General features: G+C 36.6%; 1 protein-coding gene across 6 annotated transcripts in view; it reads right to left on the bottom strand.

The window, feature by feature from the left end:
• Positions 1-1,489: 1,489 nt before the first annotated feature.
• RHBDD1 (rhomboid domain containing 1) overlaps positions 1,490-27,210 on the bottom strand; it is a 49,643-nt gene continuing 23,922 nt past the window's right edge. For 4 of the 6 annotated variants that reach the window (XM_074877675.1, XM_074877678.1, XM_074877674.1 and 1 more), the window contains 2 exons: positions 23,912-24,031; positions 1,490-2,341 (listed from right to left, as the gene is read on the bottom strand). In XM_074877675.1, the coding sequence (XP_074733776.1) occupies positions 2,223-2,341; positions 23,912-24,031 (239 nt within the window). In that variant the 3' untranslated portion in view covers positions 1,490-2,222. Of the gene's footprint in view, positions 2,342-9,490; positions 10,356-12,906; positions 13,019-23,911; positions 24,032-27,210 lie in introns of those variants that run through there. The other 2 variants (XR_012630009.1, XR_012630010.1) reach the window with 2 other exon arrangements.

The raw sequence follows: 27,210 nt of genomic DNA on the forward strand, positions 1-27,210 counted from the left end.
CAGAAAACCATCAGATTCATTACTGAATGGACAGACGTGCCACAAGCAGGACAGCCTTGTCACTGTGTGACAAGCAGTAAGTGGAGGGTCTGTCCAAAGTGACAGTTGAGCTCTCCGGTCTCCTATCAACTACTCTAGAGTTGGGTAGAGAAATTCTTTCTAGAAAATAAAGGATTCAAGGTAGCCTATATTTAGGCAAGATGTCCACAAGTCTGTGTGCTGGATGCCAGATGCCCACTAAAGCTGTCACTTCCCTCCTCAGCTGTACAGGGGGAGAAAATATAAAGAAAGTCTCGTGGGTTGAGATAAGGACAGGGAGATATCACTCAACGAATTACTGTCACAAGCCAAACAGACTCAACCTGGGGAAATCAGTTTATTACCAATCAAATCAGAGTAAGATAATGAGAAATAGAGCCAAATCTCAAAAACACATACCCCCTCCCCCTGCCACCTTCTTCCTGAGCTTAACTGCACTCCCAATTTTCTCCACTTCCTTCCTCCCAGTGGTGCACGGGGACGGGGCATGGGGGCTGAGGGCTGTGGTCAGCTCATCACACGTCATCTCTGCTGCTCCTTCCTCCTCACACCCTTCCCCTGCTCCAGTGTGGGGTCCCTCCCACAGGAGACAGTCCTCCATGAACTGCTCCAGCGTGGGTCCCTCCCATGGGGTGCAGCCCTTCAGGCACAGACTGCTCCAGCGTGGGTTCCCCCACGGGGTCACCAGTCCTGCCAGCAAACCTGATCCAGCGTGGGCTCCTCTGTCCAAGGGGCCATAGGTCCTGCCAGGAGCCTGCTCCAGCGCAGGCTTCCCACAGGGTCACAGCCTCCTTCGGGCACCCACCTGCTCTGATGTGGGGTCCCCCAGGGGCTGCAGGTGGGTCTCTGCTCCCCCGTGGACCTCCCTGGGTGCAGGGCACAGCTGCCTCACCATGGGCTGCACCACGGGCTGCGGGGGAATCTCTGCTCCTGCGCCTGGAGCACCTCCTGCCCCTCCTGCTGCACTGACCTTGGGGTCTGCAGAGTTGTTTCTCACATATTCTGACTCCTCTCTCCTGGCTGCAATTGCTCAGTTGTTTTTTTTTCTCTCCTTAAATACATTATCCCAGAGGCGCTACCACGGTGGCTGATGGGCTCGGCCTGGGCCAGTGGCGGGTCCGTCCTGGAGCCGGCTGGCATTGGCTCTGTGGGACATGGGGGAAGCTTCCAGCAGCTTCTCACAGAAGCCACCCCTATAGTCCCCCCACTACCAAAACCTTGCCACGCAAACCCAGTCCAGTCTGCAAACTCTTACTGCTGCTACTGGATGTCAAATGAGATACATATAGAGAAACAGTAGAATTTCTAAAGCTGCATGAACAGCACATACATGATACAATTTCCAAGGCTCCTGAAAAAGGGAAATAGATACTTTGAAAAAGTATGTTACTAAATAAAGATATTCTTTGTATGGCACATCCCCCTCCCTTTCCATAAAACTCCTAACAAATTATTTCAAATATAAAGGTAAACATTTTATTTAAAACATAAATATTAAAAAGGCTTTAGGAAATAAGTAGTTACAACTCATTTTTATCACATACAAGCTCTAGATAAAATGGCATGTTTTAAGGAAGACTGCAACACTAAGGGTTGTATTAAATAACTCCTTAGGGTAAGGATAGCTGCAACTAGTTTTCACACAGTTTGCAAGACTGCTGAAAAGCTTAAGCCTAGACTTATGACCTAGCTGTTGTCATCAAAGCAATCTTTTCAAGTGACATTTTACATGCCAATCCAAAAAACAGTTGGTCATCATAGATAAAGAGACAAGTTTGTAAGAAAAAATTGCATAGTTTTACAATTGTATAAAAAAAGTAATGTTTTTCTCATCTATGATGAAGAAAACCTGCTGCCTGAGAATACCAGTGGTCAAAATGCCAAGGAATTCTTTAAGCTACACAAAAGAACTTACAAAAAAGGACTTTGGAACTATCAGCCTTCTTCCATATTTAAGGTGCATTAAGATGGAGACTGCCAAAGACCACATTTTGATTGCTATCTCACACTTTTTATGCAAGTTCCAATGTTGAGCCTGAACTCACGAAATCCCCCGCAGTTTTGCAACCAGTAATAAAAAAAGTGGAAAAATATTACAGCAAATCTGCGTATTACAAATAAATCTGCAAATATTTTGGTAACTCTGAAGAGCACTTTACAATTTACATCAACACCTGCCAATTTCATCGTCTCTGAAACCTAAGAAGCCTTTGCCTTCTTATTTCCTCTTCTGAATGCTGCTCAGGTGCAAACCAAAAACCATAGGGTCGCCGCTCATTATTATACGTTGCTCCACCAAAATCTACAAGACACAATGAAAAACAACTGTTATTTTGTTTTGTAGATGAGAAAAATGCACATATATCCTGTAATCCAAAGCATCACAACACAAAGGAAACAGGGAGTTGAATGTTTCCAATTCCAATGGTTTCAGGGCAATCACAACTTCCAGCAACTGCTCTTAAAGACATGGAATAAAAAATAAACAATCAACAAATAAAAAAAAGCAAATTAACAACCAACACCCAAACATTTAACAAGTTTTAACCTGAGAGTTCATGTTTTCACAATCCCTACTTTATACAGTAAACTCCAGATTGTTAAACTATTTAAACATCCTCAGTAGTTACTTCTGGCAAAATAAGCTTTTGTTTTTGCTTTTAGTATTGCAGTCCAACATGTGCTGACCCATACCAGATGCACATACAGCTCCCATCCTTAGTCGTCAGAAAGCAATTTCAGAGATAAACTACACATGGCAGCTCTGCTAGAGAACTGTGAGCAAATTAATCTGAGCAGAAATAGCACACCAAGACCAAAGGCTCTCTGCCCTGGCACCCCAAGAGAGAACAAGACCAGGCTATTCCAGTAGCTCTTCAGAATTCACATTAAGCCATCAGGCAAAGAAACGGTTACGCACCACCTCAACTGAAGGGCTCTGGGAAACAAGAATGCCTTCTGAATGTAGGTACAGTGTTACGGATAAACACCTTCGCTTTAAAGGTAACACAATAGCCTCTGTTACATTCAGTATTTTTTAAACTTTCACCTCAGGATCTCACTTAAATTAGCAAAAGTGAATATGGAAAACCAACAGTAAATATTATACTATTATGTTCATTTTCAAGATGAATTTCAAATATAGCTGTCTCCTGTATCAGAAATTGTTTGTAGCAAACACATAAGGCCTGTTTACATGACATGAAGTCAGGAAGTCCAACTTGTGGAAGAGGCTCTCAGTTTCTGATCCGATTACAAAAGCATTTTAGTTTGCAGAATACTCACCAATAAATGTATAATTTGGTGAAAATATGAGAACATGTTCATAATTTTCCTTTTGTGTTTGCCAAGAAGTCAAACTCTTGGAAAATGCTTCCAGAGATAACTATAGCTGCTCAAACTCTGATAGGCAGCAATATTAACATTTATAAAATGAGAAGCACTGTTTTAAAGGATTTTTCAAATTCATATTAACATACAGGAAATTCATTTAATGTATATTTTAGTATTTCATCTTCAGCTTGTCCCTGTGTCTCAACTTGCTAGAGACAAATTTGAAAAATATTTAAGCTGTTACTCTGCCTCTGAAAATGCTACGTCATTATTTAACAAATCTTGTTCAAAATATTATAGAAAGCTAATGTATTGGAAGTCATAGAGCTTGGCACAGATAACATTAACTGAAGGCTTCTTACTTTTTTTTTAAATCCAAGAGCAATGTCATTGTCTAAAAAAAAAGTTAGTTACTATAATCTGCAGCATGGACAGAATGGTTTTCATTAACAAAAAAATATTAATCTGAACTGAATATTCACTTACTACATTTATTTTCCCCTCATGTTGTTTCCTACACAAGGTTTGTTTGAAAAGAACAACCACATAGTTGTTTTACTGTGTTCTACTGACCACAAGCTGAGAAAACACACTGGCTAACAATATTTTGTAACCCAATGAACATTCGTTTAGAAAACAAAAAACCCAATAGCTTCAAATTGGAAGGCATAAAGCAAGGTGGTCAGTAGACATCCAATCCTCTTGTAAGAGTGCAGGAATATGTCTAGGCAAAGAAGTTAAAAGGCCTGAGACAGCTCAATAAATCTTTTGAAGTCAACATTTATGAATTGTAGATACATACTCAAATAGAAATGAATAGATCTATATGTATTTATCTTATTCATCATCTAGAGTAAGTAAAGAAATTGTTAAACAACACTGAATTCATTACAATGTTCTCAACAATGTTTATGTTGTCATGGCAAGAAAATTTATGAGAAAAATCACTGATTTATGGTTTTTTTAATGTCATGTATTATCTGAGGTGAATAAATGGAAAAAGAAATAAGCAAGTGAAGTGTTTTTCACAGTGTTGTTTATATAATAACACCAGTTAAAATGCCTTGTATTTTCTTTGTATTTTCACTTTTGATGGGTATACTTTAAATATTAATAGCTGAGATATAAACTTTGATATATGAAAAGTAATATAGTCAAGACCCTGATCATACAAATGGCTGCACCATACAGACTGAAAACTGCATTGTAATGCTGAAGTTTTATATTATTTTTTAAGTCATCATAATTAGGAGAACATTTGCATTTTTAAAAAATTCTTTTCTGTAGCGACATTGCCAAATATCAAATCTTCTAATTAAAATATTTTTTTTCTATATAGCATCCTTGGTTAGTTTTTATTTAATAAATCAGATACTACTTATACAGTTAAGACAACTACTGGCAGAGTCCCCATAAAAAACGCTCAACACTTAAAATATGAATGTACTTTTGTAATCACTAGAAATAGAAAGAGATGTTATAAAAAAAGATGCAAAATGGTCCTTTATATGTTGACCCAAAAATAAAAGACTGACAACGCATTTTGAAAAGCTTTATGTTCAAGAAACAGTATTTTCCATCAAACAATATGGTGAGGAGTGAAGTCATCTGAAATACATCTATTTATATATGTATGTATATATTTAAATTATCCTGTTACCCAAAATAGTTCCCTGGCACCTTCTTTTTTTTAATTACAGTAGAAATATTAATGAAATAACACATTTATCTAACCAAAAGATTTAAGTGCCACAGTGTTCAGAAATGGTAATTAGGCCAGTGCTACTGCTGAAACACCTGGACTTCTGTGTAAGAAATAAACACAATCTTTTCAACACATCAGCAAAAACCTTCAAGACTAATGGATTTTAAGATTATATTCAAAGTATTTAAAAACTGCAATAACACCAGATGATAGACAAACCCAAAGGGCATAGTACAAAAAAGTCAGAACAAACCACTAACCCTTACATATCATATTTTAAAATTAATTTTATTGTGAACTAGAACTGTGTGCTGTGAATATGGAAGACTGAGACCCTCCACACCTTTCCTGTCACTCTGTGTGTGGTTTTCTGATACTAAAGTTTATAATTATAGGACCTTGGACCAAAACAAGAAAATCACTGTAATTTCAACTGGTTTAACTAAACCTGTATTATTGTAATACAGATAAAGCTTTAATAACCTGAAACATTTTCATCCACATCTCAAATAAATATGCTTATCATGCCTAAAATACTTACTGTAATTAGGCATTAGAGCACATTACTCTGAAACTACAGTCCCCCATAGGCATAATGTATAATGCACTAAGCACTGGTTCAAACGTTACCCAGCATGTCAAAATCAGAAATTTGATTAATCACAGACACACAGTCTGAAATGAAGGTGACAACACTGATTGTCCTCCCTTTTTAACGTATTTTTTTCCCCACTATGAATGAGCAAGTTGTGAAAATGAAGACTGTTTTGCACGCAGAAGAGCAGAGTCGCACACCGCTCAGCTTGGACTGCCAGTGCTGACAGAGCGTGTTTCCCATCCTTGCTTCCTGGTATTCCTTCAGCACCTTCAAGATTTATGTGAGGAACTGCTTGTATGGTAATCATGACAACAATTTTGGAAAGAAGGCTGTAAAAACTGTTTAGGCTGACCCAGGAGGCCATTTTTACTAGTTAAACCCAACACAGATTTGCAGATCTTTACTCAGCTTTGCACCCTTTTTCTTGGATTTAAACAATACAGAAAAATAAAAACTATTGAGCAGAAGTCTTCTCAAGTCAAAAGATATAATTAACCAGGGGAATCCCTCAAGAAACTAGAGTCTGTTGTACTCTCTTGGTTCCAGTCAAATTCGAAGTTTTGGAATCAAATTACTGGCATATTCAATGCAGTCATTTTAAAAATGCAACTGTCCAATCTGATAAGGCAGAAAGAAAAATACATCTATGAGACTATTAGCCATACATTATTGGATATTGGACACTTTGCACTGAAAATTCTGCACCCAATATTGGTTCTTCTGATTCCTAAGAAAAACTTCTGGTTTATATCTTAAGTTCTATTACCTGCTTTAATTTTTATAATTAACAGATTGCAAACAAACAACTATTTCAATTATGGAATTCCGACACAGCAGATACTCACTGTCTATAAAGATCTTACTGAATGATAATTCTCTTTTAGAGCAAGAAAATATATTCTAAATTCTACACAAACAGAGAAAACATGTAACAAACCCAACAATAAATACAAGGAGTTAAGACTCTCTTTCTGGATACAAGTGTTCCAAATGAGAGTCTTAACTCAGGAATACACATCAGTTTGGTTCTTGTGCAATTCTGGGCTCTAACAACTTACAACAGCTGATAATGCCCAAAACTTCCTTAAAGACTTTATGATAGCAGAAGGAAACTTAATAAATGTTTCAATGTACCTTCTGGATTCATATTAGAGACATTTATGAAGTAAACCCTGAACTTCCATTTCATCACTGAACTGATGCTGAATAGTCCACTTTACTTGTAACAAGTCATTTGCAAGTAAAAGGTTTTTTGAAATTAAATATTATCACACCGAGTACTTTTATAGGACAATCAGGAAAGCATTATTATTGTTGTTCCTTCTTCAATTAAATCACATTTATTTTGTTAAAAAGCACAATTGATGAAAACTTGAATATTAAAAAATTTTGAGTTTCTGTTGCTATACCCATTACATGACATATTTGAAAAAAATAAGGCATAATCACAACACAAAATTTAAGACTTTAGTTCCTCCATATGCTATGGATATTAAAGTACAGGCAGATATCACTACTGAACAAACAGCAGGAGTTTCTACTGTGGACGTTCACAGCTCACATTATACCAAATCACCAACATAGTTAATCTCCAGAAGTGCCCTAACCACCAGAAACTAATTCTAAGCACAAAACCAAAGTCAGCTCAGCAAAGAGGCATTGATCCCACCTAGGCATAAGCCTTTATCTTTTCCAAAGAGTGCCACTTGAAGCATCATTTTGAAAGATGTAATCATCTTGTAGTGAAAAGCAAAGAAGCTAGGGAGTATTACATACCAAATTGCTTCAAGCAATTCGGAGATGCTTGAGGAGCAATTTAACAGTCAAATAACAGAACTTACAACCCATGCAGATCCATAGGTTTAGTAAAAGATGCCCAAGATGACAGCTGCAACTGGGCCACGGTTTCTCTCCTCCTTCAAGAAACGAAACAGGGGGAGAGAGGGCCCACACTAACTTGTAATATTAAATTCACACTTTCAATTGTGCAGGTAAGACTCCATTAGCAAGCAACAAGGTGAATAAACGATGAGATCTTAGACCCTTGCACAGCCTCCCAGCAAGGAAGCAGCAGGCGCCGGGCCTGGGGACACCACTGGCTCACCCAGCAGATGGCACCGGAGCCGCACAGGCCACCATGGAAATTAGGACAAATTCCAGCCAATACAGTATTCTGCCTTGTAAGCAGAATTAGGGTTATTTTGAAACAGATGGGCTCTAGAGAAGCTGCTGCACTGAATACTATAGAGTTGTTTATTGTCTGGATGGTTTGAAACCCATGGACTATTTGCCAGCATCTAACAGCTTCTCTGTCACATCAGGTTTCATCAAACAGAAAGCAAAGTGAAAGCCACTGAAATGCAAACATACTTTTTTCTTTACTAAACCAGTCCTAAATTCCAAACTTAACTTCTATTGTTTACAGTGCTTTGCAGCAGAATGTCTGTCCTGACAAGATCAACTGCATAACCAACATCTTAACCCCAAAGCCGAACTGCTAACATAGCTAATCTTCTATCCAAGAATCCTCTCATTTTTGCTTGTCTTGTTATCAAGTAAGATTTGTCTAGTGGTTTCTCATTTTATGCATCTGCAATGCAACCCTTGGACACAACACACTCTTCCAGGCTTTTCACAGTAACAGTGATCAGCTCAAAGCCCCCTTCCCTGGATCTTTTTCACACATTTTCAGCACTTCAGATGCTAAAATACAGTTACCAGGTGCATGATCTGGAAAAGCAGACAGGAAGGGGTGAAAAAACTAACATCAGCAATGACAACAATTCATCACTTAGAATATTTCGGTGGAAAGAGCAAGCCTCCAAATGTGAAGGAAAGTTATCAGTTTTTCTAGTATCAGTCAATACTAGAAAACAAAACCAATGACAACTCCTGTTTCCCAAAGCAAGCACGGAGGTTAAAGACGTACTCGACATCATTGGAACTAGAAGTTCTACCTACATCAGTCTAACAGATAATTCAGAACTGCTCTTCTGAATACGACACGTGAACCTCCTGCCAAACTCTCTGCAAACACAAGCAGATCACTCCACAAAGCAGCACACAGATTGCACAGGAACACCAGAGAGATTGATCTGGCTGTGGCACAGCAAGACTTGTTCGACAGCAAAGCAAAACTTATGCAGCCAGCTGGCAGTGCAAATGAGACATCCATTTTGTCTTCACCTATACACTGCCCTCTAATCATTAAGATCAGATGTAAGGACTATTTGAAACATGCCATCCCATCAAGTGTAATAATAACACCTGTGGAACATGTGTGAAGTGTGCATTTTTTTCTCCTCTGCATGAAATTTGGCATAGGGAATAAAAATCAGCTGGTCATCTTACAGGGTGAGCCAAACAGACAAAATCTCTGCATGGGGTTTTAGTTCTGCTTGTAGTACAAGCCACAGAAGTGTAACATCAAACACACTCACTTGATTTTTCATCCTCTCTGAAGTAATGGCCTTAGTTTTAGGTTAGATAATAGAATTTGCAAGAGAGTTTCTGTAAGCTTCAGAAAGAATTTATCAAGCTACCAAACTGTTAAAGTCTGACTGGCAGAATATGCAATTAGGTCCTTGATAAACACTGATGATGCTAGATAAAAGGAGGTGTCTGTATTTCCTTTTCATACTAGCTTTAGTTGTATTAAAGAAGAATCTAGAATATTTCAGTTGAACAGCTTACAATTTTCAGTATCACTATCTGCCCTGGCACTAGTGAATGTGGTACCCATACAAAAAACAAACGATACAAAGCTCACATACCCATACAAAGAACAAACACTTTTCACTTCCAAAAAACTCTTACTTTTGTAGAAGCTTTGTTGAAGATAATAACAGACAAGCGATAATCTCTTTTCACAGTGAGTACCATACAGCTAACCAAAATGTAAAGAGCCCTGATGTGGATTAGAAGACTGGTCTGTGCCAAGAGGAGAGCCCTCAACAGGTGCCTCAGATATAATCATTTCATGTCCAAGTGTACACAAAAATAATCCTGGCTTTGATCTTCCCAGCCTTCGAAAGGTGTGAAAGACAGGAAGTCTACCCTTAGCAGAGCCAAGGTTCAGGTACTGTCATGGTTAACAGCAAACTCATTGTGGTGTTTCCTCTTCTTTTTCTTGAAACTGTTTTCTGCAGCCAACAAATTGCTCAAAGACTGTAAGCTTGGGTCCTCACAAATGCAGAACTGTTAGGATCATCTCACGTAATCATCATCATTTTATACAGCTTAATTGCTTCACTGCATCTGCTGCATTATCATGTCATTTGATTACATAACAGATTGCCAGCATCTGTACCTACATCATCATCAAAAGAGAAATGCTGTATTCGTTAGCCTAAGAGCTCACAGATCTGGCAAGCTCTTCCAGTCCTTTTTCTAGGAACTGTTCCGAGTCTAAAGACAGCTTACATAGTCACCAAAGTTAGGATGTTTGTTCAGCCCCTTCAAACCTTTCTTCTGTGAAATACAGACAGTGTAGAGCATCTGTCTCTCTACCCTTAGGTAACCTTCCCATGGCTCCCAAAAAGGTTATTTTCCTCCTCCTGAAATTAAGCCAATGGAAATATGAAGATATGTATGGAAAGATGACAACATATGGAACCCTCCAGTATAGACCTTTCCAGGAAAAGTGCTGGTGATGTTCTTTGGGGATCTCAGAATGACAACCTTCAAGAAACAGATCAAGATTGTTAAAATCAGTGCAAAAGATTTCTAGTCTATTTGTTGATACTACTAAGCAATATGGTTTGAAAATATTTGATCAAATGTAATAACAATTTAGAACACTTGCTTGGCTTTCATTTATACTAGCTTTATATAATGTATTTCTTCCATAAGTAGTATAGCCCTGCTAACTATGTTATAGTGTCAGGATATAACTGAGGTTCACAAACAGCCCTTGGGCACGCTACAGATTACACACAATGTACTACACTGCCGTATCTGTGGTATACACCTGATTTAGCTTGCTTTTTAATAAACAATACCAATGTTTAAAGTGTTCTGTTTGAGAAAATGGGAGCCCTCTCAGTTTATAAACATCCAAACATACAATCTTAATGCACAGCCAACCAAATATTTTTAATGCATATGGAATAGAGGTAGTAAACTGAAGGGCAGGGAAAAGCTAGACTCAAATGCCTGGTGTTGCTATAGCTCTTTCCTATCTTCCAGCCAATTAGTAGTCAAGTCTTAAGGCTAGTTTAACTGACTACCTTCTGATTTATTGAGTTGTACAGAGTATCCTAAGGAAAGGCAGTGCATATGCAACATCATTTTTCCTCCTCTCATACTTTAGAAGGACTAGGAGGCTTCCAGAAAGAATTGAGGCAAACAAAACACTCACAGCAGCCTTTTCACTCTTTTATGTTGCATTAGAAGCCAGACAGGAACTACAGCTGAAAAAAAAAAAAAAGGCAAATCTGCTTTTCTATCATCTCCTTCCCTCTGCAAAATCCAGACATGCTATACAGTCTGACAGATTTGGCTTTTAGCGCTTACCACTGTCCAATTTTTTCCTACTCAACTCCACATTTAATAGCCTATGCTATTGTTTCTAACACTGCCCTTTAAGTTTTTGTCAATGCATGAAAGAATTTTGTCATGCTATGAAGCAAGCTATTCTTCCTGGTGCTGGTGCCAAAATTCCTTGTCTACAGACTTGAACATAACAAACTGGTGAAGACGAGAAACGGAAATCTAACTACTGATTGTGTGCTGTGCTTTGGAATGGCTGACAAATGAAAAATCAAATTAGCAGGAAATTAGTTGTGGCTAATAAAGTTAGAAGGGAAGTCATACACCATGAACCCAGATACAACTGGATTGTTAGAAGAGCAACTGAGATCAATCTTGAACACAGAGTGTCCCTCTTGGTTTTAAAAGAAGAGATGATAAAATTGAGAAACACACAAAACCATTTTCTCCAGAAGGCCTGATAACTTGTTTTGGTTAGGAGAAGAGATGGCTAAAACTTAATGTGGGTATCTTGATCTCTTCATACATAAGGATTTTAAAATTTATTTTAATCATGCCTCAAAAGCTCATCTTTGCTGTATCCATATCATCAAAATAACAAACTCTGTTGTTAAAGTAACATAAGTTGTTAAAAGCACATTGGTAACATTTTTAGAATAGCGGCCATCAGTCACTGCCTCAGAAGAAGCCAAAAGTTTCCTGCACACTCAGATCACGTGTTTGCAACAAATAAACAACACTACAATGCAGAAGTAACATGATATAGACCACTGCTGGACTTGATGTCCTTCAGAAGAGAATTAAGGGGGTTAGTTTTATAGCTACCCCCAACTACTGTTTAGCTGGATACTGAAAATACTACAGGAGAGATGACATTAGATAGTCTCACTGCATTTTCCAACCATCTAATAATTCTCCAGATGTTAATTCTCCTAAACAAGGCTAAACTCATTATTAAATTTAAAATGGTTGATACATAAAATCAAATATATCTTTCATTCTCAAGTATTGAAAGGGATTTGTTAAGCAACTCAAAAAAGCCTTGACCTATATAGACATGCTACTTTATCTTTAGGCTAAAACAGACAGACATCTATTCCTCTTCAGAGCAGTAAGAAGAAAGCTAAGAATAACTTCAGTTACAAAAAGAATTTCAGGTAGGCTGTGTATTTATCATAATCTAGTAGAAGTCTTTTGTTCAGCTACAAATAGCAAGGTATCCTTTTCCTAATGTCTTTAATTTATGTTCATCTATTTCAAGCATCTGCAGCACAACCTTCACTGAAAAAAATAGAATGGGAGACCTCATGTTATTCCATATTCTTTTCTATGCAGTTTCTTCCCTTGGTTGGTTTGTTAGTGCATATTCACTAGCGTTTAGACATATTTTCCAATTCCATCCTCCAAATGACATTTAGACAATTGTTAATTTACAAAATTACTTAAGTGACTTATTTTGCTACTCACATGACCTGTATTTTATTCTCCTGGACTGTTTTTACAGTAAGTTGCACAGATCAAGTAAAGAACACTCTCAAAAATACAGTGAAGTAAAGCACTAAAAATGAGATCTAAGACAAGCAATAGAACAAGAACAAAACAGAGTAAGGAGTTATGCAAAATAGAACTCAAAGGGCTGAAAGTTTCTCCTGGCAAAAAGAAGGAATAAATGCAAATGAAATTTAATCACCCCTCCACATTTGCTTGGAATTATGACGTTACACACAAGTTATGTCCTTACCAGCATAAAGCATGCCTATTCTTGGCAAATATTTTTGTGTGATGTTACAGTACTTGGGTTCAACACTTCTGAATTATAAAGCTCACAGAGAAGTTCTTGTCCATTCTGTATCCTAAACACAAGACCAGAAAAAAAATGGAACACAATGCTCCCTTGATCAATAGTTAAAAAAAAGAATACTTATATTTCGTTGATAAACATTAAATACTTTAATAAAAAAGTCCCTTGTTTGTTATTGCTAATGCACAGGATGACTCAGTAAAAAATGAGCATAAAGAGAACATAACAGGGTCACACTAGAAGACTTACTCATTTTTTTCTGAAACCCACCCCCTATTTCTCTTTTTATAGCTTGATTAAACTGGTTTTAAAAAAATAGCTCAACTAAATTTTTTTAAACAAATTTAACTGTTTTTTTCTTCATTCCCCCCAAGATTGTTCTGCAGCTTAATGCAGTTAAGTAGGAAGACATCCTTGAACTGCTCTATGGTATTCTTCCTTGGTCATTAAACCCTCTAAAAATTATTCTCCAAGTTGTCAGGTCTTCCAAGTTCTTTGACTAAATCTATATATAATTTGTAGTTTAAAGTGATTTGATTGTAAAATAAAGCATAATTTATTGCTAGAACCAAAGAAACCAGGGCTACAAAGAACCTCAAATGATCAGCTAGCACATTTTCATGCCTCACAGCACAGTCAGTTACCTTTGTTACATTCATGAGAAACCTCCTTTTAACCCTAAAACCCTTGCAGCATGAAGGTTCCACAAAATTCTTTGACAATTTATTCCATTACTTCTCATTATTAACATCTAACTTAAATTTCCACTGATGAAATAACATCTTTATTTCTTGTTTTATAAATTGTAATAAATTTACAGTCTCTTCCCCTTTGCAGCTACCTTTAATGTATTTGAAGATTTGGGTATTATCAGGTATCTTCTGTAGACCAACTGTCCTCTGCCTCCTATCTCATACTACATGTTCTCTTCAGTTGTGTTTTCTAGATATCCACTTAATTCTTACTCCTTTCACACTCTGACTCTCCAGACACTTCCTATCCTTTTTCAAAAGACGTGCTAAAAACATGATGCAGTACTACATGTAAGGTCTCACTCGTAGTGAAGAGCACAGAAGGATGCATTTGCAGATAACATGCCTATTCACAGATTCACAGCGAGGCAAATGTTATATAATTGACACTGTTCATCCATGTTATGTTGTTGGTTTTATCGACTAGCACGAAGACCTTCAAACAGAATTACTTCCATATTTTTTGAGACAGCCTTCCAGTTTGCCAAGACAACTTTTAATTCTCATCCTGTGTTCCAGTGTGTCTGCAGCCTTCCTGAGCTGGTATCCAGTGACACTCACATTGCACTGCATCATTCAAATTGCAAAGTAGAACTGCACACAGGGCAGACCATTGCATATAATTCATACTTCTCTAGTTAATTTTACACACACCTAATAGTATAATCAATGCCGTATTTCCATCGCTTATTTTTAGAATACTGTGCAAGATAGTACCGAAGACCACACTGGTTTCACACACAGCCCAACTCCCATGGTTTCTCCCTTATATACACAACTTATATCCCTTTATTCAAACTAGTTTGCTATGACTGTCATAACAAATTCATACAGCCCTGTTACTTACCTACCTGTAACTCTTTCAGGCTTTTATAGTGCATTTTTCTGGAAATTTAAGCTGCTTGGCTTATATAAAACCTTGGCTCCTTCCCTCATTCCAGACGAACACCATATTTATCACTTTCTGGTCTACTGCAGCCTCACAGAATACCTCAAGTTGTCAGGGACCCATAAGGAACCATATCAAGTCCAACTCCCTGCTCCTTGCAGGGCTACCTAAAACTAAACCATATGACTAAGAGCATAGTTCAGATGCTCCTTGAACTCTTGACAGGCTTGGTGCCATGACCACTTCCCTGAGGACCCTGTTCCAGTGACCAAACACCTTCTTGGTGAAGAACCTTTTCCTAATGTCCAACCTGAAGTTCCCCTGGCACAGCTTCATTCCATTTCCTCATGTCCTAATGCTGGTCACCAGAGAGAGGAGGTCAGCACCTCCCCCGCTGCTGCCCCCCCATGAGGAAGCTATAGGCTGTCATGAGGGCACCCCTCATCACCTTCTCTTCTCCAAGCTGAACAAATCAAGTGACCTCAGCTGCTCCGTGTAAGTCTTGCCCTTGAGGCTTTTCACCATCTTAGTCATCCTCCTCTGGACAGTCTCATAATTTGATTTGAGGCACCCAGAACTGCACATAGTACTAGAGGTTGGGGCTGCACCAGTGTGATGTAGAGTGGGACAATCACCTCCCTCAACTGGCTCTCTATGCTGTGTTTGACGCATGCCGGGGCATTCTGCTGACTCATATTCAGCCTGCCATCAAGCCAGACTCCCAGATCTCTTTCCACAGGGCTGGTCTCCAGCCTCTTGTCCCCCAGTTAGTACATATAACCAGACTTGCCCCATCCCAGGTGGACAATCCTGCACTTGCCCTTGTTAAATTTTTACAGCTGGTGATCGCCCAGCTCCCTAGTCTATCTGGATCTCTTTGTAAGACCTCGCCCATTCTGCCATTATCTGACATACCTGAGCATCATCCCAACAAAATATACAGAACTTATTATGAACAAGAACATAAAATTTGTGTAAATCCATTCCCTCCCTCTATTTTTATCCCTCTGAAGTATATACCACATTGTGAAGTTATGCTAATTTTCCACTTTGATCCCTCCCCTCCTCTTTCCATGTTATGTATTAATTTGTATTTTTCCTTGACTATTTATTCCCTTTGTATTTTCTTGATCAAGTTTCTCAAGACAACTAAACAGGTATTATTTCTCGAGGTTTGGTGTTAGAAGGGCCATTAAGAAATTACAATTTTTAGACCCAGAACTTAAATATCCTTTCCTCTTTACAAAGCCTATTTGAAATTATTGATACATGTTAAGATCTGTATTTATAATCTATTAAAACAAACTTGAACTAAACCAACAAGAATTAAGCAATATGTGCTTACTGCCACAGGTAAGCCAGAGAGCTATGAAGACCACTTGCTCAGATCCTAAGATCAGAATCTGACAACAGCTTTTGCTTTAATGTATCAAAAATTTCCTGTTGAGCTCATGCTGTTAAGAGATATTACAGTTCAGTTTATTCAGTTATTAACTGAATATTATTATTCTGAAGAAATAAAGTGGAAGATGAAAAGGAAATCTTTACATTCATCTTCAAATAACAGAAAAATATTCATAAGAATCTTTATATATATATAAAAATATATTAAAAAACCCTCACTTTTTTTCCCTTTACTTCATTTCTGTTTGCCTAACAAAGACTCACAACAACAAAGAAACTCAGAACAATATCCATTTCCCAATGCCAAGACTAAGAAATGCAAATGGATGGACAGACACCAATGCAGACTGAAGCCACTCCACAGCAACTACCACTTTCTCCACAAGTGGAAGAGGGTGCTTCCCACACACAGCTTCCTCTAATTATGCCCACAGCTGTCAAGCAAAATGCCTGTTCTCCAGGAAGGTGACCCTGCCAAATCCACTGTGCAAGGAACAACATTTGTTCCTTTAAGAAAACGTCCAAGTTACTGATGGGAAAAAAAAAAAATCTAGAGACCACTGAAGTCAGTGAAAAGACTCCCATTTGTATCACTGAGTCTTGGATGAAAACACCAAGAACAGCCTCTACCTCCATATGCAAACCATGCTTTTATAAGATGTAGTGTGAATGTAAGAAAAACACCTCTAGATACGGTCAAAGATTTAACTATTTCTTTAATAAAGTGTTTTCTTCCTGTTTTACTTGTCTTTGGCAGTTGAAACTTCTACAAGAAGGAAACCATCCAGAAGAAAGCTGCATTGGCAGTACCTTCAAAAGTGTTTGCATATTTAGGCAGTCACAGGAAAAAAATATCAGCATTCTGTATACATTTTAGCATGAATATCAGAATAAATACTTTGTGTCAGTGCTATATACTTTTTAAATGCAAACAAAATTAATCATTATTTAAATTCTCATCTCAGAATATTTTGTAGTAATAATCAGAACCTAAGAAATAACCATGTCACTGTCAACTTGTTGCCTAAAGACCAAAGGAAGTTAAACAATGCCCTTCAGGCACTGTTTCCAAAAATACCCGATATAGTACCAAGCATTTGATAGAAGGAATGAAAGATGTGCTGCGTTGCAGAAGAGAGAGTCATCATGTCCAGAATGTTAAATACTGAATATAATAATCTCAGCACAGTGCTGTAATCCAGAGCAAATTAGAGAGAAGCAAACAATACCAGGACAAAACAGCCTTGGAAGCCATACTGTAATAGGGTGTCAAACTGAATGTGAAATTATGTTCTAAACTATTCTCAGTGTACCAGTGACACAATGCTTCAATATTTCCTATTTTTATAATTTTTCACTTTCATGATAAGTGCAAACACATTATCACTCATGTGGATTGAAGCCCTACTTTTAAATTAATAGTGTCTGTCTTTTTATCCCTATAAATATAACTCAGGAATGCTGCTTCCAAGCAAGCTGAAAATTTTAGGCAATATTGTTTGCAACAATGGACAGAACTTTTTCAGGAAAGACAGATGAGAGAAATGGGGAACACAATCTCATTTATTTGCATAACCAACATTTATATAAATGTACTTTGGATCAAACACCAGTTTCTGTTAATGGTATTTTACAGAACACATCTCAGCTCTTCCAATTTACTAACAAACTGTTGAACTAGGTTTCTTCTGTACTTAGAAGTGTTTCAAAGACAGGAGGGAAAAGGATGCACACAGAAGTCCTGAATAATGGGCAGGAAGCGAACACCAGTTTAAATAACACAGGGCAGCAACTGCTTCAGTTGCCTGATCATTCAGATATGTAAACTGAGGTTTTTCCAACAGAATGATTTCATTGCTTTACAGAACTATTATTTACACCACAGTATTTCATAGGTGCTAATTGGTTATGGTTCTATTTTAAAAGATAAACCCATGGTGAAAGGCTTAGTGGTGCTTCATCTTATCCACCTGGTGAACTTTTCATAGAATCACAGAACAGTGATAGGGACCTTTAAAGGTCTATCTAGTCCAACTTCCCTGCAGTCAGCAGGGACATCTTCAACTAGATCAGGTTGCTCAGAGCCCCATCCAACTTGGCCTTGAATGTTTCCAGGGATGGTGCATCTACCACCTCCTCCCTAGGCAACTTGCTCCAGTGTTTCACCACCATCACAGTGAAGAACATCTTCCTTGTATCTAGTCTGAATCTACCCTCTTTTATTTTAAAACCAGTACCCCTTGTCCTATCACAACAGGACCTGTTAAAAAGTTTGTACCCATTTTTCTTATAAGCCCCTTTTAAGTACTGAAAGCTGCTATTAGGTCTCCCCAGTGCCTTCTCTTCTCCAGGCTCAACAATCCCAACTCTCAGCCTTTCTTCTACTGCCTTTATCAAGAGAATCAGGACTTTTTTGGTTTTAATCTTCAGTAAAACTGCTTTTTTTTTTGAAGAGACAGATGGAAGAATATGGCTATACATTCATTAAACATTTATAACAGAATTCTAGCTATGATTCTTGCAAGTGGCCTGCTACTTACACTGAGCATACACCAAAACTTTCTGTGTGTCATGGTTTAACCCCAGCTGGTAATTAAGCACCACACAGCCACTCGCCCACTCTCCCCGCTGCAGCGGGATGGGGGAAAACTGGTGGAAAAAAAAAGGAAAACTCATGGGTTGAGACAAAGACAGTTTAATAGGACAGAAAAGGAAAGGAAAATAATAACAGAATATACAAAAAAGCGATGCACAACGCAATTGCTCACCACCCGCTGACGGATGCCCAGCCAATCCCCGAGCTGTGGTGTCCCCTGGCCAGCTCCCCCCAGTTTATGTACTGGGCATGATGCCGTATGGTATGGAACAGCCCTTTGGCTCGTCCTGGCTGTGTCCCCTCCCAGCTTCTTGTGCACCCCAGCCTCCCCTGGCCAGACAGTATGAGAAACTGAAAAGTCCTTGACTTAGCATAAACACTGCTTAGCAACAACTGAAACATCAGTGTTATCAACATTATTCTCATCCTAAATCCAAAACACAGCACTGTACCAGCTACTAGGAAGAAAATTAACTTTATTCCAGCTGAATACTGGAATACAGGACACTGTGGAAATGATAAAAATTTACTGATTTAAGTTTCTGGAAATTTGCCTGAAGAAAGTGCTAGTGATCAGGACCATAGAGCACAGTCACAGTTTTAGAAAGCTATTTAGAACAAGAGCTCAACTCAAGAGGGAAAGCTTTTTTCCAAAAAGTGTTGCTAGGTACCTGAGACCATACATAATCTGAATTTAAAAAAAAAAAAGAAAAAGTTGGACTTCAAGAATCAGATGCAAGCCCTAGCATGTGACTTTCTGAAATATATTTTAATCTGATGATATGCACTGCACATTTGAGCATATAATCTATTTTAAGACATTTTACAGAAAATCACCCATTATCAAATGTAATGATTGACATTCCTACAATTGCAGAAGGGAAAGATAACACTGACTTATCACATCAGTTTCAATCTTATTACAATCTTCCATGGATTTGGAAAATTTCATTAACTACTAATAAAAAGTCCAGTCTCAGTAGAAGAAAACAGAAAAGGGAATCCTTAAAAATTCAGAGAACAGGTAAGCCAGATGCTTAGATATTTCCTAGCTACACCACAACTGTACCTATGACTAGCCCATACTTGGCCATCTAAAAACTTTGAGTGTATGGGGTTTTGCTTTAAATTAGAACTAAAGAAATGCATATATAGACAGTTTCATTATAAAATATGAGGGCTAGCCATGTATGTATACTTAAAGGTATTTCTCTTTAATTCACAAACTATAAAGATTATCACCTACATGGTTAAAAACCTTAGTCTTAAGAAAAAGAGGAAAATTCCTTTGTGCAGAGACATGAGCTTGCAAGGGATTCTTAACATTATTGAGACTGAAAGACAGACACTTAGAAGTTCAACTCACAAAAAATCCCAACACCCACCGCAACAAAAATCCAAATCCACATCCCACACTAATCAAGATATTTCTTCTGAGCAGAATAGCAAGTAAACAATAGATAAGAGATATGGTATACTGGGGTTACATTAAGGACAGCTGCTAATACTAGTATTAAACAAGAAGGGCAGTCATATATTTTAACTTCATAGCAAAACCATATAGTTTAAATATCAAAGGCTAAGATTTTTTAAATTATTTTACTGATTTAACTAAAGGAAGAATTATTGCAATTTGTAATTAATACAGAATTATGAGACTAAGAATGAAATTTTTTTTTAAAAAAGGCAAAACTTTGGAGAAAAAAATTAATGCTGTTTAAACCGATTCTTGTTTGAGGCAACAACATATCTAAAACTAGGAATGTAAAGAATATAAATAATACTTCCTTTTAGTAAATTCACCTAAATCATTATGACAGATAGTCTTAAAACTGATGCCTACATAATCTCATAAACAAGCCTAGCAATTTCTTTTATTGCATTAGATACTAATTATTATTATTATTTAAGAAATTTTCAGGATATTGCATAAAAATAGAACTGCAGTTCAGGAATGCCTGAATGTGGAATAAGCAGAAATGCAGTGGTGGGTCTAAATAACCCATGTATGGGATTACAGAAGTGTAACTACTGAATTTAAATTCAATGTATGTTTTAATACAAATTAGATTTTAGTGGACAACTGATACCAGGAAATGCTGTACTATGTCACTGATTCTTTTAATAGCTTAGCAGGATACCAACACTGTAATTTATAAGAATCGATCAACATCCCAAATCTAATGGTACAATCTGCGGCCTAAAAACCTTAATAAATGCATTTGTCCAACTAAAAAAAAAAAACCTAAAAAACATCAATCAAAATTACCGCAATACTTTTATGTCCAAGCTACAGAGCAACTGTGATGGTTTCAATGTCGTAGTTGGGGGAAAAAAGATTAATAAGGAAAGAGAGCCCTAAATTTTGATTGCAATACCTCTTTTTACATCCATTTATCTACCTATTTCAAATTATTTTATGTAATTTTTAGTCATGTTAAGTACCTGTTTCATCATCCATGTAATTGCAAGCAACTGTGAATGTCATGCTTTAGGGAAAAGTGTATCATGTTCAAAGGACAGGGCTCGTTCCAGCTAATTATTTTTCAAACTAACTGAAAGGGAAGGATATCCTAATTGCTCGTTAGCACACTAAATTTCATCTCATCCTTTGTGTCACTAAAACAGATGTGATCAGTTACATGCTCTATAGTATTTTCTTTGTGAAATACAGCATCTGCCTACAGGCAAGCTTCACCTTTGAGCAGCTTCTTTAAGGAAATTTTTTAAGAGTACAAGCTCTGAAGTCTTGCTTGTCCAAACTTAAGTGCTCCAGCAGGTAGGAGAAAGAGGTGCAAAATTGAAGCACTCCTGTGAAACCACTGAAAACAACATCTACGTATATATTTGACCACACCAAAACTATATTGAAAACAATATACAAAGATACATTTTCCAGCTTCATTTCTCTGTGAGGCTTAAAAACTATAGCTAGCACTAAAACCAAGCACTACCATAGTGTTAAGAAATGCTGCTGTCTCAAAGTTAAAAATGTGACTTGGCATGCCACAGTTATTTACCAGTGAGATGTACATACTTAGAAATGCTATTGAAATTCTATCTCATGTGTCAAAGAGCATTCTCCAAATAAGAATATATTGCCTCTTAGAGCTGAAAACTGATCTTTGTCCAAAACCAACAAGCAGAAAAAAAATACTTACCTATAGTGACACAGATCATTTAAGGCTACAAATGAATGTTGCAGGTGTTCCACACTGATACATGAAAGCCTTTAAAGTGTACACTATCTAATTATTTATATTATCATAATTTTGTCATTGTTATTTGTATCCTGTTTTCTTGAGTTTCAAAAAAAATACAAGCGTGGCTCATTCTTGCAGGTAATATTTCAAAACGCTTAATATTAAAAACTTTGAAGGATTTTTTCTCAAACTCAGTGTTAAAAATTACGTAAAATGTCATGTAAAAATGACAGTAAAGTAAAAAGTATCCCTTATAATAAAGCTCATTTTAGACCCATTCCTTCCCAAAATTACATAGGACAACATATTGATATGACTTTGTTAATTTTTAAAAATTCCTAAGACAGCATGAACAGTAACTAATTTACTATCTTCTGCTGACAAACCAGAAGGACTAAATGCTATTTTATTGATTTGAAAGCTAAGATTCTCACTATTGTCTGAGGTTTACAGTACAGTTTGATTGAAATGGGACTGCTCAGATTGCAATCATTTCTAGAACACATTACAATAATAATCTTGTGGCAGAAAGTGTGGGGTTTTTTGAAGTTTCTAGCTTCACAATGTTGAGGGACAGTTAGATAGAACTACGCTTAAAGAACAAAGGTGAACACAAAAATGAAGATAACTAGAAAAAAATTTCACTTACCCCCCCTAATTTCCCTAAAAGTCTGCACTTCTGCCTCCCAGGTGACTCTCACAATAGATGCAAACTTAATAAAGCAAAAAGCTGTATTTACATTAAAAAAATATGTTTATGAATTTCTCAAACTGGAAAAGCCTTTGCCTATCACAAACTTGCCTCATATGCTGCCTTTTTAAAATCATCTTCCAGATAACATGACATGTTTTTCGTAATAAAAAACAGGATCACAGAAGGTGTGAAAGTAAAAGTGATGATGATTTGCCAAGGTACTCATTTTCATGTTCGCCTGGTATTTCTCTGACAGCCATAACACAGTGGTGTAAATTAATTTTCTGAGTGGAGATTTATGAATGGTGCTCCACATTTTACGGGTTGCAGTTACAAGTAGAGGTTTCTGAATCTTTTTCCTAATGAGTGCTTCTTTGTACCCAGGAAGACTGAATACCAAGATTATGAAAGGAAAATGACATTGATGAGATATTCAGTCAGGTTATTATTTTTGTTAAGATTAAACATTACAGCTTCACCAAATTTAAAAGAAATCTTTCAGATTTCTTAAGTTAAGGAGCACCTAAAGCCTCTGGCTGAATTCCCAAAAGAATCCATACTGACATGCAAGTTTTTCATATCAAACATATCTCAGTACCAGACAACATATACTATGTTCATTTCTATTCTTTATTTTATCACTTCAGTATAAAAATTTTGCATAACTGTGCGATGTAAATTTTACACATGATGCTCTAATAATATGCCATCAGTCCTATTAAACAGATTTTCCCTCAAGTCTTGAAGTTTTCAAAAACTGAGAAATGGATTTTACAAAGTATTCTTTCCCTCTTAATTTCACTTGCATTCTAAAAAGAGCAAATATATCCTAAAGAATGTATTTGATACCAAATTTAACTAACACATTTTAGTTAAAAACAAACACCATTTTTATTTCTAAGCATTCCTAACTTTTTTTTTAGGTCTTTCAGCCAGGTAGAATATAAGCTTCCTTTAAGGTAGAAAAGGATAGCATGAAGAGTAGGAAATCAGTACATTGCTTGTCAATTAAATTTGTATAAAAAGCAAAAATATACGCACAAAGAAAGTTTAAATATTGGCAACATCACTTCTATTATAACACTTCATACTACTCTGTATTCTAAGATTTTTTTGGCACAGCAACTTAGTCTACTTAAGGTTTTTTTTTTATAAAAACATTTTTTTTTTTACTATAGTAGTACAAGGTAATCAAACAGTAAGCAATTACAAATAAATGCAATTGAACTAAGAGAATGATACCGCATCCTCACACTTCATTATCTGAAAATTGTACCAGAAAACTTTTATCTGTTTTTGAAGACATGTCCAAAATACCGAAAACAAATAATGAACAATACATCTTTCCCCTGCTAATCACTTCTCAGTCTGAAACATAACAAAATATAAAATGCATAAAATTCCTACCTCTTTCATTAAGACTGTTTAGCACTGCTCTTTCGAGCTGTTCTTCTTCGGTAAGTCCACCAGTATAATCGTAATAGCTCCTTGGTGTCCTGTATTGATAACCTGGATGGCCATAGTACTCTAAAATGAATACAAAATAAATAAAATAAACTGCTGCTACTCAGTAGGAGACTGAAATCAGATAATTATCTTTATGTTATTTTTCTTCCACAAATTATTTTAATTTGGGAAAGAAAAAAATTGTTAGGATTCAATGACTTATACAATATATGCCATGAATCAATTTCCGATTTACAAAGCCAGACCATGGCAACAGGAGAGAGAAAGACAAGAGGAAAAGATGGCTCGAAGATCTCAATTTTTTATAATAGTTATAAGTAAGTGTCATAGAATTGCATTATTAAGAAGTTTCACATAGAAATTGAAAGACATTTTTCATTAGCTCCTTTTAACATTTAATTGTCAATGCTCGGACACCTTATTAATGTCATTAGAACAGCAACAACAAAACAGGTAGGTTTCAGGCTTTTTCCCACCCGTCTCTCCCTTTCCCCAGTGTCCATAAACTACATGCCAGTGTCATCATAAATTCAGGTAATGTTTGGACCTAGAAAACACAGGGGAAAAGATTTCTGCAAATTTTTGTGGTAATGTATACAGCTGATATTGTGCTATTGCACAGCTACACCTGCCCTGGAAAAAACCCACCACACCATAGATCTCATTGAATGTCACCGTCACTGTATGTTGCCTGCATTACTGACAACCAAGAATTTCTGACCATTTGCAAAGTTTGTCAAAACCAAGTATAAACCATCATCCACCCAAACACATGGGATTTAAGAGAAAAAAATTACTTGGTGAGAATTGAGTGAGACTCTCTTCCTTTTAACACAGTCTGATTTTGCCTGAGCACAACTGAGAAAAACTAAGGAGAAAAGTCCCATTTTTCTACCCAATTTTTGCATCTTCAAAATACAAAACTTTAGGTGATATTTTAATTTCTCTTCCAGACTGCTGGATGGGAGATTTTGAAGAACCAAACTACTGGAATATCGACAGTTTCTTCCAACTGGCAGAAAATGTACACACGTTTTTCAAAACTAAATAATTAGAAACATTTTTGCATTAAACAAATACAGCATGACATTTCCTTTTATCTTCAGATTATTAGTATCAATGATAGGCTTGTGTTATCTCATTAGTTATATAGATGCCACGTGTAGTGGAGTTTTTGTGATTAGTAACAAGCACGGACTATGAAGTGAGGACATATAAATGATTTCTGTTAAAAAAATGATTGTGTTAAAGAAAAAAATCCCAAGTTCTGGAACCTTAAGACAAATAAAAATAGCAATACCCTATCTTAAAGTTATGCAGGAAAAGCATGACAAACTGAACAGAGTGACTGCACACTACTCTATACAGGAGTATATTCCTCTGTGTGCATTATGAAAATACACCTACATATATTTTATATACACATGTATGTGCACACAGATGTATGCATACATATATACATCACACACACACAGAGGAAAAAATATAATTCTGTCTATTTGCAAATTTTTTCTTTTCAGAACATACAACTGACATCAGGAGAATTTTCATACATCTGCAGTGAACACTTTGTATTATCTTCCAGTAACCTGGAATTCTGCCATTTCTCAAATAATCGGCAACTTCTCTAGTTAGAAAAGGGGTTTTTTTGTTGTTTTTAATCTGCATGAACCATAGCCATATTTTTAACAAACTTTAAAAGCTTTTAAGTCATACTGGCTACATTTAAGAGACATAATTCTGCCGAAGAACATAACTGACTGCAGGATACCATTTAGCTGTTATATATATACACTTCGGATGCAATCTTCATGTATTCCCCTCATTCTCCTCTGCATTATGTTAATCTTAATAAACATCTCAGCTATAAATTTATTTTCTGCAGGCTTCAAAACTGCATGCATGAAGACTATAAAATACTGTACTAAAAGCACGAAATTATCTGATGAAGGAAAAAGGATGTTGTACTTTAAGTTTGTTCTATTACCGTAAATTTCTGTATGTTTCATGTTTTACACTGTCATCAAGTTGTAAGTGCTCAGAAAGCCATAATCCCTTATTTTACAATGAAAAACAGTTTGGTAACATTGACACGTTCAAGGTGTTCCTATTAATGAAAATAAATGTCCTAATACTTTATTCATGAACTGCATTTAGAGAAAACCTTATTCAGTTACTAAATACTAAATGTGTTAAAAGTTATACTTAAAATAATTTTTTCCTCTAAAGCTGTGTCCTTGTACTGTTTCATAAAATCTGTTCTGATCATAATTTCATCTATTTTTCTATTTAAATTGATATTTAAAGGCAGATAGTAATAAATCAGCAATACCAGAAAATGAAAAATTAATCATACATCACTAGCCTATGACACTAGAGTTTTATCAAAGATGGCCAAATTTATTACATATAACATACACCAAGCAAAAGGTTAAATCTTCCATAAAGACTTCTGCAAATAGGATAAAAGATAATTACAAAGTACATACACAGGGAATGAATATAACAAATACACATTTTTTTTAAACTGCAATTGTAAGTCATTTTAGAGAAATGAATTTAGTAAAAAATATTTAGTTACACCGAAAGCCAAGTTTGGAAGACAGGATAATCCAGGTTAACCCTCTCCTTTATCTCCCTTTTGTCCACAACAACTCAAAGCAACAGAATGACTACTTCAGGGACCGCCCAAGATATGCAAAAAAACCCCCCGACTTCCTTGTTGTCAGCATACTAAACTTTTTTTTCCCCCTCAGGTACTAAGTAGACCCCCATCATGCTAGATATATTACATCCCTTTTCCCTGCTTAGGAAAAGCTGGAAAAGAAAAATATAAAGGGCTGTTCACAATCTGCTCCTGTTCCACAAGGGCGGTCTTTTACACCCACCCAAGCTCCAAGCAGCTGGTGTTTGTACAGTGGCAGCAATAGATGATGGAGCTTAAATGTCAAGTACAAATTCTTATCATCATTAGCCATTAAAGTACCTTTTTCAATATATATGTTTAGCATTTCCATCCACCCTGCTATACTGGAATACTGAAGGAATATTCAGTGTCTATGAACACGGAACACGGAGCAAGGCAAGCAGCACATGGGGCCCTGGTGGGCTGAACCCCAGCTGTAGCTAGGGGAGCATCTTCACCTGGGCTGAGACTGCCAGTCATGGAAACAGGTAGCTCATGCTCACTACACAGCCTATGTTCACATCTTATTTCATTTCACAATATTAATTTTATT

Source organism: Strix uralensis, chromosome 9 (genome assembly GCF_047716275.1).
Source record: "Strix uralensis isolate ZFMK-TIS-50842 chromosome 9, bStrUra1, whole genome shotgun sequence".
Taxonomy (NCBI): domain Eukaryota; kingdom Metazoa; phylum Chordata; class Aves; order Strigiformes; family Strigidae; genus Strix; species Strix uralensis.